Source organism: Neoarius graeffei, chromosome 10 (assembly GCF_027579695.1).
Source record: "Neoarius graeffei isolate fNeoGra1 chromosome 10, fNeoGra1.pri, whole genome shotgun sequence".
In the NCBI taxonomy this organism is placed as follows: Eukaryota; Metazoa; Chordata; class Actinopteri; order Siluriformes; family Ariidae; genus Neoarius; species Neoarius graeffei.
This window is the reverse complement of record NC_083578.1, coordinates 84,913,238-84,931,049: the sequence shown is the minus strand read 5'-3', so window position 1 is coordinate 84,931,049 and position 17,812 is coordinate 84,913,238. Positions and strand designations below refer to the sequence as shown.

Sequence of the window (17,812 nt, the reverse complement as noted above, 5' to 3'; positions counted from 1 at the left end):
GCGCTGACGACAACTTGGGTCGTCCTTCTCCTCTTTAGTCCGAATGACACGGCGTCCCTGATTTCCATAAAGAACTTCAAATTTTGATTCGTCTGACCACAGAACAGTTTTCCACTTTGCCACAGTCCATTTTAAATAAGCCTTGGCCCAGAGAAGACATCTGCGCTTCTGGATCATGTTTAGATACGGCTTCTTCTTTGAACTATAGAGTTTTAGCTGGCAACGGCGGATGGCACGGTGAATTGTGTTCACAGATAATGTTCTCTGGAAATATTCCTGAGCCCATTTTGTGATTTCCAATACAGAAGCATGCCTGTATGTGATGCAGTGCCGTCTAAGGGCCCGAAGATCACGGGCACCCAGTATGGTTTTCCGGCCTTGACCCTTACGCACAGAGATTCTTCCAGATTCTCTGAATCTTTTGATATTATGCACTGTAGATGATGATATGTTCAAACTCTTTGCAATTTTACACTGTCGAACTCCTTTCTGATATTGCTCCACTATTTGTCGGCGCAGAATTAGGGGGATCGGTGATCCTCTTCCCATCTTTACTTCTGAGAGCCGCTGCCACTCCAAGATGCTCTTTTTATACCCAGTCATGTTAATGACCTATTGCCAATTGACCTAATGAGTTGCAATTTGGTCCTCCAGCTGTTCCTTTTTTGTACCTTTAACTTTTCCAGCCTCTTATTGCCCCGTCCCAACTTTGAGATGTGTTGCTGTCATGAAATTTCAAGTGAGCCAATATTTGGCATGAAATTTCAAAATGTCTCACTTTCGACATCTGATATGTTGTCTATGTTCTATTGTGAATACAATATCAGTTGTTGAGATTTGTAAATTATTGCATTCCATTTTTATTTACAATTTGTACTTTGTCCCAACTTTCTTGGAATCGGGGTTGTAGGTTCAATACCAAGTAAACACTGACATTTTCTAACAAAATCAAGACAACACACAAACGAAACCATCTCAATCCTCACCAGAGTGCCACCGCTGCCCACAGTGAGCGGGCTCTTGACGAGTGTGATGGTTTTAGTGACTCCTCCCACCACAGTGGTGACCACCTGTGCCTGCTGAGCTACAGTCACTGTGCCCGATTTGTGCACAGTGATAATGGGGCGTGTTGGCGTATTGGGGGTCGTGATGGTCGAAGTTCCAGCTTGAGCTGCAGCTGTCTTTAGCATGCGGGTAGCTGGGTTGCTCACCTTGATGGAGAAAAGACAGACAACCCCCCCGAGATTTCAGTATACATGAGGACAGAAGCAGATAGGCAGATGAAACTGCTCCCTTAAAAGAAAAAACATGCTCTGAATCTTATCAAAGACTATTTGGGGTAAATTGTTAATTTCTGAGATTCTCTCCAACAATGCACTGTGAACGATGAACCATCACTTCTCTGGCATCTGAAAGGCTTAGGTCCTGTTCAGATTTTGTCTTAGCCTATTAACCAGGGTATCTGCACATTTCTGATAACCAAAAATAATACTTTTTAAGGCCATTTTAAGACCTGTGAGAATAAAAAAAATAAGACCACTACCGTGGGGAAAAAATATTAAAAAAAAAAAATCAGACTCTAGGCTATTATGGTCAAAATATATTTATATTTTAATCAGTGCATCTCCAGTTTACGAACAGAATCTTGTCTTTCCCACAAGTAAACGATTTTGCATATTCAGAATCAGGGAACATTGCCCTGAAGACGGTGCCCACGTCTTCGTTCGAATTGTAGGAGTGGTGTCGGTCAATCGTTTGCAGAACCCACAGTATTTCAGCCTTAAGTGTAGCGGTCGAGGCGAAAGCACCGAAGGCACTTGTGCTGGGAGAAGTAGGCACCGAAGGGAAAGTGGGCTTTGCGCTAACGTTTGCAACCGGTGCTGCAAACATCTGCATGGGAACTGTTGTTACCTGACTGGCAGCAAAGCGTTTATGCTTTTCCCCTTTCATGTGAGCGTCAAGGCCTATTGTTCCCAACTTTATGTCTTTCTTGCAGAGTTTACACCAAGCTTCATTTTCAGACGTTGCTTTTGACAACCAACCGCTATATTTCTGGTCCTCAAGCCACTTGTCCCTAAACTTACACTTCCCCATCCTACATGTTTGCCACGCTAAAGAAACCACTTCTTCGTTTTTTCCCACAACACTAAAAGGAAAACGCTGCCCCCTAAGTGTTGTGTGACGCCTGTACTTTTAGGTACAGAGCGGTCTTTTTGCCATCTTCTTGTTACACATTGACGTGCGCTGTTTGAACAACGTTAGCAAGGGAAAGAAAAAAAAAAAAATTTACAAACATATTTTTGTGCACCGATGAAATTTAATGCCACCCATATGAAAATTAATGCCACACTTCGAAACATTAGCAAAATATAAGGCTATTTAAGGCCTTAAACGCCATATACTGTATATCAGACTTTTTCAGGATCCGCGGACACCCTGATTAACGCAACCATTTTAAAAGCCTTACTAGACCTGAAACATGGACGTATTATGCCGGGATCAGACTTTACAAGATTTTTGTTTTTCATAATGGTCACCATGTCAGATTAGGCGATCATAGTGATATAAATTCTTGCAGTGTCTTGGTCAGGAGACTGGCAACACTACATGTTCAACCCTGACCAGTCATCGTTCATGTCCTTGCGTGTTGCTGAGGAGAAGGGTCACGAAATCAATCATGGCTATCAAGAAACACTTTGTAAAAGAAGTTGTAAAGCTCGGTGAGAAAATATATACTTTTTTTTTTTATTTACATTCCGGGATTTTCATCGGCGTGTCATGGGGTCGTCCCAGACGTTCTTCAATTATGTTAGACTACAAGGCCTGTTCAGCGATCCCAATGTTCATAACCCGACTGAATTAGCGTACTCCGATTCCAGCATTCCTCAATTTTACAGGTTGTCTATACTGCCACCTAGCTAGCGTATACATTTTTGTTAAATAATCCAAGTCCAGAGCATACAAAACCAGACTGAAGTTTTGCAACAGATTAATATTTCTCTCATTGTTGCTACAGAGTGACAGGATTTATATTTAAAAAAAAAAAAAGTTATACAACAGACACTATGAATAGCAGATTTTATTTGGTCACTAATCTCACCACAGCTGGTCAAATTAAAAATTCTCAGCCCACTTAAAGCTCTAAAATTGTACTCACAGTCACTGGTGATGCTACTTTCACTGTAGCAGGAAGAGCTGCAGAGCCTGGAGTGACGGCAACAGTTTTCACAATGGTGGCTCCTGCTGGAACGTTCAGCACCGTGGCTGTTGATGATGGTGGGATTTTCTGTGTGGCAGCTGCAGCTGCAGCCAGAGCGGCCATGCCACTCATCTGAGGGCTGCTCCCAATCGGCTAGAAAACATGAGGAAAATCATCTTTAAGATGCTGATGACACGAACATGACTCTATGTAATTTCTTAAATAAACGATACAACATGGCAAACATGTTAGATTTCTGTTATAATTACGTGAAAAGAAGCTGTTGTTACGCGAATATCCAACTTTTAATTGCACAGCGCAAGAAAACTGGGTCCGTGGCTCGCGGCCATGTTGTGACATCAGCGGAAGAACACGCTGCGGTTCACTGGCTGTTCTACTCAATGGAAATGGCGCATGAAAACGCCGGTGAACTCTCTAGTGCTAGCTCTTCCTCTTCTGGGAGTCTAGAATTGTGTTGATCTCTTCCGAATAGAATCTATGATAGCCTACCCTCTTTACCCTTTGCCTCTCGTTGCTAGGCGGCAGTTACATGAAAGCCGCAAGCTTTCACAAGCAAATACATGACTGATATCACGCCGACTTTATGATTACATTTATGATTATCATGTAGAATCTACAGCTCTACGTACCTTTATCTTATGTCGTTTCACAACACATGTTCTGACAGGAGGACTGTCTTTGGATCCGGCATAGCTACTAGTAGACCCCCTCCGGAATACTGGCAGTGTTGCCAGATTGGGAGGAATCCCGCCCAGTTGAGCGGTTTCAAATGCATTTTGGTGGGTTTTGAACATATTTTGGGCTGGAAAACTTCAGCAGTATCTGGCAACAGATACTGCTGACGTTTTCCAGCCCAAAATATGTTCAAAACCCACCAAAATGCACTTGAAACCGCTCAACTGGGCGGGATTCCTCCCAATCTGGCAACACTGTGTAGGCATTGCTGATGGTAGTAACACACGTTTGTGCTGAACTGAACACCCAAGAGGTTCTTTTAAGCTGGGAAGGGTGTCAAAAAAACCCAAATCGAAGTGTTCAGAGCACAGGACGGATGTTGGTGAGGGCTCCCACTTGTCACGAGTGCGCCTGACTTGCTTTACCCACTTCGCATGCAGCTCGGGATCTCTGGGAAACTTGAATAAACTTACCCCATCCTTGTGGGTTTTGGAGCAAAAGCCGGCAACACAACGCGAAGGCATAATAACTATATGTATAATAATGTCTAATAAAAATACTAATAATGATAAACTGAACACCTGCCGCATCAACAACAAACTGGCAAGTTAGGAGGAAGGTTCTTTCGCTGACGTCATATAGCACCTCCTCCTCCTTCGTCTCCTGGGTGCTGCAGCCCCGTCAAATTTGCCCAGATAGCCGCGTTTTTTATCATAACTTGTAAAATAGGCACCTTCGTGAATTAATATATGGATCATCGGGAATTACTTTTTATGTTATAAAACATCGCCAAAGATGTCAAAAACGTGTCATCAGCACTTTAAGGCTTCCAAAAAAAAATTTAAAAAACACACAGTAAAACTAAAGCAGTGCTATGGATACAAATGTTAACTTGGACTAAAAGCAAGCTGCTCGGAAATAGAAAGAACAACTTACTGTTCCTTGTGCGCTCTGTGCAGGAACGACCATACGCACTCCAGCAGGAAGCGATGCAACTGTAACTGGAGATTTTCCCACTTGATTGGCCTGACGCACAGTGACGATAGACGTCCCAGCAGCGGACTGAGGTGCTGCTACTTTCAAAATGGCTGCAAAAGCACAGAAATTCAAGACGCAGGAGAAAAAAAAAAAGTCAATATCACGACATGAGCAACATTTAGTGTTTCAAAAATATTAAAACTGACGTCTCAATCCAGTAAACATCCACCAAGGAGTCTGCAAGAGCTTTTCTCCAACATGATACATTTTCTGAAGTCAACCAGCTTCAATTTTTAACCAGATTTGTTCATGTTAAATTTGTAGCAAGGTCTAGTTTACATTCTAAATAATTTACACAGAGAAACTCAGCTAATGGAGCTTCATTGTCTGGAGGCTTTAAATGAATGGATTTCCCACCATATTAGAACGTCACTTAACGTTTTGTTACTCTTTGTACAATAACGGCTTTATAAATGATACCTCTGATGCTACCCACTTTTACCTGGACCACGTGGTGAGGCTGCAGCGAGCGGGCTCCCAGGCATGGACATGGTCGGTGAGGGCACCTGGGGTATGAGGGTGACCCCTGTGACGGGCACGCTCTGAGAGGCAGGGGCCGCGGCGGCCGGGGCCGGGCTCTTGGGCGAGTTGGAGGGCAGCGAGGAAGTGGGAGTGACGCTGGGGGAAGAGGCTGCTGTTGCTGCTGGAATTTCGTATTTCTGCAGCTGCAGCAGGTAGGCGTCGGCAGTAGGTACAGCGCCCCAGCTCACCTCCAGAGAACTTGTATTGGCACGAACCAGCTGCACACGAGACGGTGCCAGAGGACGGTCTGTAGAAAACGTGCAAGCGTTTACACGAGCACAAGTTTATTTCCACAATTTTGTTTTTAATATCGTTAACTATGACAAAGGGATTACAAGATATGCAAAATCTATTTCTACTCCACATATCTACTTTAATATTTCAGTTGGGTATTAATAAGACTTAAAAAAAAACAACAAAAAAAAAAACCCTCACCTGTCTCTAAATACCAGAGGTCTTTGCAGCACACTTGGTTATTCCAGGCTTTGCGGTATCCGTCTCTGCCACTCCAAACATACAGTCGGGAGTTGATAGCTACGGAGCAGTGCCCTGCCCTGGCTCTTGGGATGTTGTCTTCCAGAGTGTCCATTAAAATAGTCTCCCATGACATTGTGTCTGAGAGAGAAAGCAAATCATTTCATTTATCCATTTTCCTAATACAGGTAAAGGATGCTTCAGCCGTTACGCTATAATTAACCTCCATTATTAAATCTTACCCAGATTTAGGCATGCCAGTGTGTTTGTACACTTCCATTCCTTTTCATGTGTAGCCACTTTCACATCATCCATCACTAAGGGCACCCACCCGCCGAACACATACATCCTCAAGAGAGATGGTGACAGGACAAGTTTTATAAGTCAGACGAACTCATGATGCACGCATTATCACAAGGCCATCCTTTAAAAAAAAAATCCATTTCCTGTCCACCGGGTGAGCAAAAAAATTCAGTCGGGAGGGAGGGATTTTTTTTTTTTATACTATATGGATGGATAAGAAATCAAAATGCTGTGTTTGCTTTTTCTTTCAGTACTTTTTTATTACAAAAGCAGACACATTTAATAAAATGACAGTTTAATCAACTGAAACTTGTACAAAAACTTTGTTAGCATTCTAAATGCTGACTGCAACATTTGCAAAACTTTTACAAAAGGTACTTAAAATGTCCGACACACGGACTTTTTGTAGTTCTAAATCGACCGTTAGGCCTAGTTCGGATGAAATTACACTATTAAAATGATCACGGAATGATTTGTTTTTCGAATCTTTACTATTTTGTTGTTCGCTAGAATACCATTTTGCGATTTCACACTTAAGCAAATGTTTGAAAACTCCGGATCTCCTTCCTTCATGGTGGCTGCCATTTTTTTGTAGCCTGGGCCCGCCCATCCTAAGTGTGACGCAACACGAGGGCCTGTTGCGAGCTTAGTCTGGCAAGGCAAGCTATCTCCAGCTCTTCCAAGCTCCCGAAAAATCGGGAGCCAATCAACTTTGAGCATCTCCAACGGCCCTGGGTAGAGGCGTGTTCAAGGCAGTGACGTAGAAGAACTGCGACCGGAAGCTATAGATTGTTCACAGAATCTATGCCGGAAGCGCTTCATTCACTAGAAACATTACGAACATGGAGCAGCGGCAAGCCTTTGACACAGCGGTAGATGCTGTATTGAAAGCATTCAAGGGGAAGTTCTCATTGAAAATGGAGCAAAGAGCAGCCCTGGAGGTATTTATCTTCTTCCTGTTACTCAAGCAGTTTCCGTCGCGTTACATACGTCAGAGGAAAGAGTGATGCGATTGGTTTAAGCTTCGTCACAGCTTTTTCTGGCTTCAACCAGTAGCAAACTGAGGCATTTCAGGGAGGCGGGTCAACCACGCCTTTGGGAAACGGTTGGGCTTAATATCTTTGCCAGACCAAATGCTCGCAGAGCTTTGAAGTCGCGTTAGCCAGACTAATTTTTTTGTGCCGCATGGCGCATGCGCAGAGCTGATTCAGTTCAGAGTGCGCGCGGACTCGGCGGAGGCAGTAGTGTGTCGGAGGGAACAGAAGCAGAGATGACGCTTATTTTGTCTCCGGTAAACCAGTCTTCTCTCGTTCAATTACGTGCTGGCATCAAAAGACACCGTTGGTTGTAAATGAAGCCAAACTTGAGTGGTTGGAGTGTATTTTCCTACACAAATGGAGAAATGTTGGCTGAGTGTGTAATTGTGTAGCCACCACTGCAGACCGTTGTCGTTGTTAATTCATAGCATGCTCAGCTGCGTGAATGTGTCATGCACCGAAAATAAGAGATTTACAAGCCAGGAACGCCTCATGACGCAATACGCAAGAAAAGAAAGAAGATTTACTGCCATTTTACTTTGTATTTGAGTAAAGTGAATAAATAAATGGTCTGTGGAAAATACATTTAATCCTGGGAACTGCATGCACAGGAGTTTGTGTTTACTCCCCCCGGCTGGCTAGTATGAGCTTTAGTGGAAAGCCCTGGGAATGCATAAATGTCAAGTTCGATTTTAGATTTACGAACTCAAAAAAAATGTCGAAAAAACGGCGTTAAAAAAAATTTTTCAACCGTACAAACGGCACTCACCCGGCCGGTGGACCGGAAACAGAACATTTTTTTAACAATGGCCCAAAATCCCAGCCATGTTATAGAACAATGAGACTCAAGACAATCCCTGAGTATAAACCCATGAAAAGTATCATTTCTTCAATATCGATCTTCTAGGCTAATATGCTTTTTTTTTGGATGAATGGTTTTCCAGGTTCGTTTCTGTCATGATCAAACAAACATCGCCAGAGAATTAAACAGAAGGGCTCGGCTTAGCATTAAAGCCAATTACTAGTCCCTACGCAACACATACTTGAGACGTCGGTCTCTTAGTTAGCGTCTTCTATTACAGCATTTCATCTCTCGTTCCTATAGACCCTTCCCACGTGACGTCACGACAAACGCGGCCGCCATTTTGGACATGAACTACCAGTAGTCTACCACAGCCAACAACGAGGAACGACGGCGAAGCATCGAAAGGAATATAGCCATCAAAGAAAGTTTTTACTTTCAGCAAGACTTCCATCATGCCATTATATTGTTGTGCACCTGGATGTAGTGACCATCAACACACAAGGCAAGACACATCATTTTATCGGATCCCGACAGATGCTGACCGACGGAGAAGATGGATGGTCTCTAAAATATTGGCAAAATGATGTTTATTGACATAGCAATCGTGTGTAACGGGAAGCATTTGCATATCCGAAGTGTCGTGTTTATATCAAAGATAAAATAAACCGATATGACAACGACTGCTGCTGCCAGGTTGGGGACACAAACTAGTAGAAAGGAAGTGTGCCAACAGACTTCCTTAGTGGTCGATTCTGCTTTAAGGCAAGATGCATTTAATTATTGGTCTGCTGTGGGTTTGGAATCGGTAGCCTGACCGATTCGTTCATGTCTGTGGTGCCATTTGTTTGTTGACGCGTGTTGAAATGGAAGATTGGTTGCTGACATGATTTCCAGTGATGCTTTGGTGCTGCTGTGGATCAGATGTGTTGAGTAGCCTGTTTTTTTTTTTCTTGCACGTGGTATCATTGTTGACGCGAGGTTGTTTTTTTGAACATGCCAATGCGGACACGATTTCCCCTGATGAGTTATGACTTCAGACGCGATGCGTGTGTGGAGTCCGCGTGATATGCGCGTAAGAGAGGCTTCTCATGTGTTTGCAGATCCGCGCTCTGAGACAAGCGCAAGCACCCCCCCCCAGGGAAAAAAGGGACCCTCCCCCCGAAAATATCGGCATAGTTCGAACACTGGGTTGGAGAAAGTAAATGGCAAATAGTGAGTGCACAAACCATAGAAGGTAAACTGTACACAGCGCCAGGGCAGTGTGATGGTATGTCTACTTTTAGATTGTGTTAGCTTATCAATGAACACACTCGTCACTCGACGAGTTTCACGTCTTTACGACGGATACTTAAATGTGTGTTAGGCATTATTGTTGCAGTCTAAAGGCCAATTTATGCTAACAACCCAGTCCTCGCAGATAGCGTCGCAGACAGTGTCTGCGCAGCCCCCACCCACCCACCTTCGCAGACGCTCTGCGCGCACCTCCCAAAAATTGTGACCACCGCAGAAGCCTCGCAGACAAGAGGGCTCTGATTGGTCCAATCTACATCCGCTGTACACGCACTTCCGCTTCCCTACTTTCCCGGTTTGGTTTGTTTTCACGACCGCCATTTTTAAAAACACGAGCGAAGATGGAGCAGCACGAAGAGCGGTTGATCGAGGAAGTACGGACATCTATACGACTCCAGTTCTAGTCATTATAAGTAACCGGAGGATAAACACTCCACTAACCACACCCACCAACTACTCCTAGCGATTTCGCGACTTCGTGCCCCCTTGCGTTGTGGCAGTGAATAACATCGCGCACGCCTATTACTCCCCGCTCAACGATAAATTACAACTGTCTGCGAAAAGCTATCTGCAAAAGCCTTGTCGCAAGGGCATGCAGAGGCCTTAAGCAGTCATTGTAGCAGCTAGATGAGCGAGAACCGAAAGGGTCTGTGCCATAAACCGTTATTTCTTCATGTCCAAAATGGCGGTCGCGTTTACGAAGGTCACGTGAGTGAAAAGGGTCTATAGAATCGATAAAATCATTTGCTTGTAAATCAAATCGGAGCATCTGTGCCAATACCCAGCCCCATCTCTGAGTAGATAATAATTAAGGGCTTCGTTTAAAAGGCCCAATGGTGGAGAATTCCTGGGATTAAAACTCTCAACCTCATCAGTAGCTGGACCCTTGCATCTAAGCCACCGCTACTGTTCGTTATTAAGTAAGAGATACAACCACCTACATGATTTACATTACAGCACAACGTACAGTAAAATCAAGATGAGATTTATAAATTTGACCCGAGGTAAAAACTCACTTGTTGGTTATGGTGGTGGCAGAGTGAAGACTGCGAGGGAGCGGAGCAGTGCCACTGATCGCCGGCTTGTTCCAAGTAAGCGTGTCTGTAGGACGCAATAATTGTTTATGAAACAAAACTTTTTAGCACCAAAAGGAGACCTAGAGCTGTACGTCACGTCCTGCTGAGCTTAACAGTCGATTAAAGGATGAGCAGTTTGTTTAAATTGTAATTAAAGTTAAAGATTTATGACTGTCGATATTGTGTAATACAAAATAAACTACCGAACTGAACCCAATGGATGTTTCCTAACATTCAGAATCACAAAGCTCTTAATAATAATAATGATAATTTAAAAAAAAAATCAATTGAAACCTTTCTTTAATCTTCCTCTTACCTATATCTAATGTCCAGAGGTCTCCGAGGCGGCAGCCGCTCATGCCTCCGTAGATAACAAGGCGAGACTTCTTTGAGGTTTTCTCTGTGTAGACTACAGCTGTGTGACTCTCGCGAGGAGGAGGAAGCACGCCATATGTGATGGGGATGTCCCAGCCTGCCACGTTAGAGCCTGGACGCAGCTCGAGTGTGTACAGGTCATTCAGGTATCTGTATACGGGGAAGAAAAACACTGGAGTTAATGGTTCTGGCAAAGAAAATACAGCCTGATCAATCCAACTGCGCTGCTTGAAAAACGTGAAAAGTTGTGCTCCAGCTTGCACGATGTGACAACTTGTTACAATTCTATATAGTTGCTGACCTTGGAATATTGTTTTTGGGATCTTCGCTGTCATTGGCAAGTCCGCCGAATAGGTAGCACTTATTCCCGACGAGGGAGAAGCTGTGACCCAGGCGTGGACAAGGAGGCGGGCCGTTCTTTGGAGCTTTAGGCTTCAGCCGTTTCCACTCCCATCTACTGGCCTGTACGGAAAAACACCCCACAGAATAATGGTTCGAATAAGCATCTCCAAAACCAAAATTCTGGCATTTTAAAATTGACTTAATGTATGACAAACCAACCTGAAGCTCATAGAGATCATTGCTGTATTTTCCATATTCAACCATTCCTCCGAAAACCAAAAGCCGGGTGCCGTCACACACAAACCCATACGCAGCACAGCCGGGTGGCACATCGCCCCGGACAGCCGGGATAAACCACTGATTAGTCGCTGCACAGGAACAATACCATGACAAACAGGACGTTTAACAAATCATTATTATGATTAGCAGCAATCATATTAGAAAGCTGCCATAGCAGCTCAAAATCAGGGAAACATTTACAGTTGAGGCGAATGTGAGCTTTCCATGACGAACAGTTATAAGAAATCTTTCTAGCTATAACGCTGCCGTTTCATGCAATGAAACCAAGTGTGAAGACGTGAATACGGCATCAGGTACTTGCTACGTCTACTTTTGCATTATGCTTTCTACTTAAAAAAATAAAAATAAATCTGAATTATCAACACTACTGCAATAAGGCAAATGACAAATAAATGCCGAGTACACAGCTTATTTTAAAACAAACAAAAACAAACATTCAGAAAAGCAGAGGCAAACATCTGAAGTGATATCATTATGGCTTATTCATTACTGAAGGAACATCTGTGAAACCTAACCGACTAAAATGCTTCTTGATGTAACTGAAACTCCATCTTTCATTTTAAAAATTATGGCAGGTGTTCTGGCAGTTATTCCTGAACTTGACATCAACAGAACAGATCATGTCCAGGTTTATATTATCTCTACGTAGGCTTGTTGAGTTTTGGATTAAATCCATTCGATTCAAGAGACCAGTCAAATAAGGAAAAGCGAAACAAAAAAACAGAACTTTGATAATGACGGGTTGTGATTTCCACCACAGCAAGTATCTAATTCATGGACCTGAGGGATCCCCAGGCCTCATTTCGAGAACCACAGTCATATGGGGGTGTTTCTCTTCAAGACCATCTTTATTTTTAACAAGATTGAGGCCAACATGTTGGAGGATTTTCAGAAAGACAAATGCAAACCTCTAAAAGAATGATTTGGTTAAGTTTCACTTAGGTAACATCTGTATCTATAGGTTATAAATACAGAAATATACATTCTATAACTCACGAAGGTGCTGCTTTAGTTAATTAAATTCATTAACAAAATTGTGCATTACTGAATCTTAATTTAATACATTTTTGTAAAGTTAATTCCTGGTTGCATTTTCCCCTCTTAACCATCTCTCTCTCATTCATACAAGACACACTGATGCACATGCATTTTTAGAGAGTATCTATAATACTATTTTCGATTATTCATCACCGAAACACTAAACTTCTTGCTATAAACAAACTTCCTTTCGCACGCAGCCGTATAAAACGTGAAAACGTATAGAATATACAGTACCGTACACGTGCTTAAGACTTTTGCAAAGAAACGCTGCCGAGCAAAAATAATGAAATAATTTTTACATTTAAAAAAGTGAACTGGCTTGCAAGTTTCACTGAGACACATTTCGTCTGGAGACTGACTGTCACATGTGCTTCTTATTTTTCCAGCAAAACCCAGCAGCCTTCTTGATTTTTTTTTTTTTGTCTAAAACGTGGTCTCTTACATAATATCTTGCTCTCTTTACTAACAGTGTTTCCCCTACCACTATATTTGGGTGGGGTGGTGGGGAACACCAGAAATGCAGTTCTGTGGTAAAAATTACTCTAATTATTATTCTAAAATAAACATGACTTAAATATGACCCCTTTAACTGTTTGTTCAGGTCCAAATGCTCTGTAATAGGAGCCGTGGGGAGGGGCCCTGAAGGTGATCATCCTCATCCAGCAACCCCCCCCCAAAAAAACAAACAAAAACAAAATAATAATTTCAAAAACCTGCAAGTAAATTTAGGGGAAACACTGACTAACATACCAGCATTTTTCTGTAACATTTAATTGTGTGCTGGAAAACAGAGCCATATCCAGTATTTTAAAATCACTGAGGTCTGTGATGCACCCGCAAAGCGCGTGCCGAAAAATTGACACATTTAAACAAGGCGGTGAATTATACATCACACAAGAGATCCATTTCTGAAATTACTTTTAATGGTGTTTGAACTGAATATCATCAACTTTTGGGAAAAAAAAAAAAAAAAATCATGTACGTAGCAAGAGTAAGAATAATTTAAGCTTGTTTAATGGGTTGATCTGGCCCAAGCAATGAGGACAAAACGGCGCTGCTTTGAAAATATAAATTTAACAGCTTCATGAAAGTGCGCTGATGGTTACCATGAAAAAAACGTGTCTACTGCACTGCGTTCCTCCCCCGAGTCTCGCGCTCATTCGTTTGTGTGTTCTTGGTCTCAGAGCCGCACGCACAAAACAGACACAGAATCGACGTTTAACATAATTAACAATGCACTTTTTACGGAGACGTTTTAATGTTATTCTTTATCCAGTCGAATATTTGGCATACAAATGTATTTTCAGCTCTTAAAAAATGACCGAGGTCCGGACCTGGATGGCGTCATAGCTGGCTACGGTCATGATGGAAAACTAACGTTATCTGATAATTCAAACAAATGCCAAACAACAAAACTATAATAAAGCGCTCATAACAAAAGAATCTTGAGTGCTAAATATACAAAAACACATGAATGGACAATAAGAGATACTGATAAATAATGCACAAGTCATATGATTAAAAAAATAAATCAGTCTATACTTTTAAAACAAATAAATAAGTGAGGGGCTAAGACTTTTGCAAAGCACTATACTCTAATGTATGAAGGTGTTCTATTAATTATTTCAATTAGCTCGTCAATTAAGTGTGTATTGGTGACTAAACTTAATGCAGTTTGTTGTGGATATTTACAGAGAAACGTGAGGAGGTATACAGGGGGCGGGGCTTGATGGCGCAGTGACGTAGATGCTCTATTATCCCGCCATTTCTGTTTGCATTTTTTTCCCTCCATTCTCTGTTGTGCACACGGTAGCAGGGCTGCTTGTGATGGCTAGCTCACACACACTCACTAGCTTTATAGCACTAGCTGTAGCAATTTTTAATCATGCAAAAAGTGAGCATGAATATGTAAATGTTAAATATAATTTTAATCGTACCTGGAATCACTGCACTAAAAATGCTAACTTTTTTAAAATTATATATAAAAAGCAACACAAATATGCAGGGAAAAGATACACGTATAAATATATAGAGTTTTCTGTAACACTATTATGAAGACTAGCTCTGGTCTAGCCGGCTGCTAGCCTGATTTAGCGTTAAAGGTTAGCAAAGCTAGCTTTAGTCAACGTGCACTTGTACCACCTATCTATTTATGCAAATCACACTTTTGAAAGTTTGTTGTAGAATACATAAGTCATAAAAAAAAGTACCAGTGTTGTAAACGTGAAGTTCATCCACGATTCCTTCATTGCCGCCGCCAAAGACGACCATCAGCTCTTTAATGGCGACGGCGCGGTGGCCGTGACGAGGCCGAGGCACCGGCCCGGACCATCCGAGCACCCGCTTCCACCTCGGCTGCAACACTGAGCCCGAACCGCTCGATGTGGTGTTGGTACCAGAAGAAGCCATTTTCCCCCTTTTTTTTTTTTTAAACAAGAAAACAAAACGCCGTTGAACAAAACTCGCAAATGAAGAAAAAAAAAAGACAGGAAAGAAAATAAATACAAATTAAGGCACGGCTAAGTCCAAGTCTGTTGCTAGCAAGCTAACTAGCTAGCTAGCAAACTAGCTAGCAAGCGCCAAAAAGGCGTCGAGTTAGAAAAAATAAATAAATTTCACCAAGACACACATAAAACACATCACGCTAAACAATTCTCCAAGTTTTAAAAATTAATCCCAACTCTTAACTTGGATACATTTATATTTATCCATGTGTGTGTGTGTACATAAATAGATATCTAGCTAATACCAAAGCAGGAGCTAATTCTTTCAGCTGGATTAGCATGTCCAGGGTCTCGGTAAAAATAACACAATATATAGGACGCACATCTATATAAACCCTAACATGACAGCAATGCGTTATCGAATACAAGATATTTTTAAATAAACAAACTAATCAATTCCAAGTTTACCGCCCAGCTTGAAAACTAATAAATGATAATACTAGCTACTGATAAAAGCTTCAGGCTAGCCGCGTCACACTCACTCACACACAAATATATATAGAGCTAGGTACGGCTTGTTCGCTTAACTAAAAATCCACACAATCCGCCATTTTAGCGTTGAACAAAAATTAATTTAGAGAAAAGAAAACCTGTGAATTAGTCAACGTCGAGCTGTAAACTTGTTTTTCTGTCATACAGTGGAGTTTTGCTGGTACAAAATGTAGCCAGCTAATATGCTAGCTTAGCTTGAAGATGTAATGGAAGCCGCCATTTTAGCGGCATATTCGCTCTGCGACAAAATAAAACAAGCCCGCCGGGTGAAGCAAAAAATGATTTGAGAGCCGTGTTTGTTTGTTTTTTAATTTCCGTAAATGCTAATGCAGCTCATGCAAATTCATTTCCACTCGCATTCCGCTGATAATCCGAAAAATAAAGCTCCCATTTTGTGTGTTTAAAGATATCTGAAAGAGAGAGAAAAGCCGTGCAAATTCCCATCGGGTGCCGCCATCTTGTAGCTTTGCTTAGCAAAACCCGGTGGCTAATGGGAATAATAATGCTCCTTAGCCGACTGGCTAAAATGGCTAAGCTAATGAGCTAACCACTATCAAGATAAGAATAAAAATAGATAGAAGCGCTTTCAAAAATTAGTTCACGTCAATTTATATATTTTTAAAAATATACTCTGAAATAATTCAATATAAAATAGTAATAGAATATAAAAAAGATTAACTGACTTTATACTTGAGCTAACGTTAGAATTAAAAATGGGCGGTGAACAAAAAAAAAAAAAATCCATATTTTCGGGTTAAAAGTTACCAAGTATTTAATTACAAACATTTTCCTGCACTTGCACAACCTAATTCAGAACTTCACCAGAAATCTTCATTGCTTTCTTTATTGTCGAATTTGTTGAACAGGATTTTTATTTTTAAATGTCAATGTTAATAATATTCCCCCGTCCCCGTGTTCACTTGCAGCCTTTTTCTATGGGAGCCGCCATCTTGATACAACAAAACCAAATAATCGCGTTTGCGCCTCCGCCTCCAGTTAGCACAAAATGCTAAGCTAAGCGCTTTTTCTTTTAAGGTGCAAACATATTGATTAAAAATAAAAATTAAAAAAAATCACAGCAAAAATAACACATCTCTCAAACAAGTAATCAACCATACTACCTCGGCGAGTTAAAAAAAATATACATATATATAGACAAACATACCAAATGCTAACTTAAGGCTAAGCTAGCTAACGAGTTACGTTAGCAGACTAGCTGAGGTATCGCTTACTTAGTCTAGGCTTTATGGCTAGTCCGACTGCTAAGCTACTAGCTTCACTTTTTTAACAGGAGCTTAAAAAGAAGGTTGTGCACAAGTTTTTCGGCACGACAGAGAAATATTACATATTACATGCTTCATTTGTAGTGTTTTTTATTCATCATGAGGAGAGAAAAAGAGAGAGAGAGGTGTGCGATTCCCTCAAATATTCGTTTGTCTCATTTCTCGCTAGCTAGCTTCCCTTAAGAAAAATGGCGGATGTACCGTTAGCCGTCATCAGAATGGTGCAAAAGTATTCACGCTCGCTCATCTCGAAGCGTGAACAAATACTTACTCGAGACTTCCGAGTTGTTATTTTAAAACCGAAAAAATCGAGGGAGAGACTCAGTTAAACGAATTCGACCCCGAATGTGTGTTTGTTTTCTGTAGATATTGCTAACTCTACATCCTTTCATGCCGCCCAGGAAGCCGCCATCTTCTTGACAAGCCCCTTCAGTAAATAAGCGCCGTGGCTGCTCGTGTCTCAGGAGCGGCGGCAGTGCAGCGGCTCGGACGGTGAGCGGCGCTCCGCTTCCCTCCGCCAAAACATTTCACTCAACGAACCCAGACAGAGCTCTTTCTTCTCCAGCTGTGGAGCCTCTGCAGCGCGTCAAATGAGTGCAAATATCCGGTTTTGTTTCCCACATGAGGAGCAGTGGGGCACCTGTCTCTACACCTCATTCTGCCTTATTTGTTTTCCCTTTTACTCACATCACAACTCCATTAAAATGTTCTTTTAAAACATGTGAATCAAACTTGGGCTTATTTGTCTCCATCCATCCATCCATCCATCCGTGTACTTGCTGTTATGGTGAGGTTTTCTGTAAGGAGACTTTTTTTTTTGGAAGGAGTCTCCAGTTCCAACACTGTAACAGTCAAGCCAAAATCTACAGTATAACTCAAAGTTTTCCAATAAAGTTTGCAGTTCCTTGGTAACAAAATGCCTCTCTCTCTCTCTCTCTAAATAATATTGGCTGGAGTTGAGTGGTACTCATCTTCAACTCGTTCAATATCATGATAGCTGAATGGAATATATCTGATAAAAGTCAGCTGATATTA

The 17,812-nt window shown here is 41.8% G+C and overlaps 1 protein-coding gene across 7 annotated transcripts in view; it reads right to left on the bottom strand.

Moving 5' to 3' along the window:
- Positions 1-17,328, bottom strand: part of hcfc1b (host cell factor C1b) — a 40,221-nt gene extending 22,893 nt beyond the window's left edge. For 2 of the 7 annotated variants that reach the window (XR_009655548.1, XM_060932463.1), the window contains exons 1-12: positions 17,049-17,327; positions 14,709-14,914; positions 11,377-11,525; positions 11,117-11,277; positions 10,757-10,965; positions 10,381-10,465; positions 6,172-6,278; positions 5,891-6,070; positions 5,370-5,702; positions 4,832-4,983; positions 3,158-3,352; positions 987-1,211 (exon numbers count right to left, since the gene is read on the bottom strand). Coding sequence is in view for 6 of the 7 variants with exons in the window: in XM_060932463.1 (XP_060788446.1) it covers positions 987-1,211; positions 3,158-3,352; positions 4,832-4,983; positions 5,370-5,702; positions 5,891-6,070; positions 6,172-6,278; positions 10,381-10,465; positions 10,757-10,965; positions 11,117-11,277; positions 11,377-11,525; positions 14,709-14,907 (1,995 nt within the window). In the remaining variant the exon portion in view is untranslated. The other 5 variants (XM_060932467.1, XM_060932468.1, XM_060932466.1 and 2 more) reach the window with 4 other exon arrangements.
- Positions 17,329-17,812: the final 484 nt, after the last annotated feature.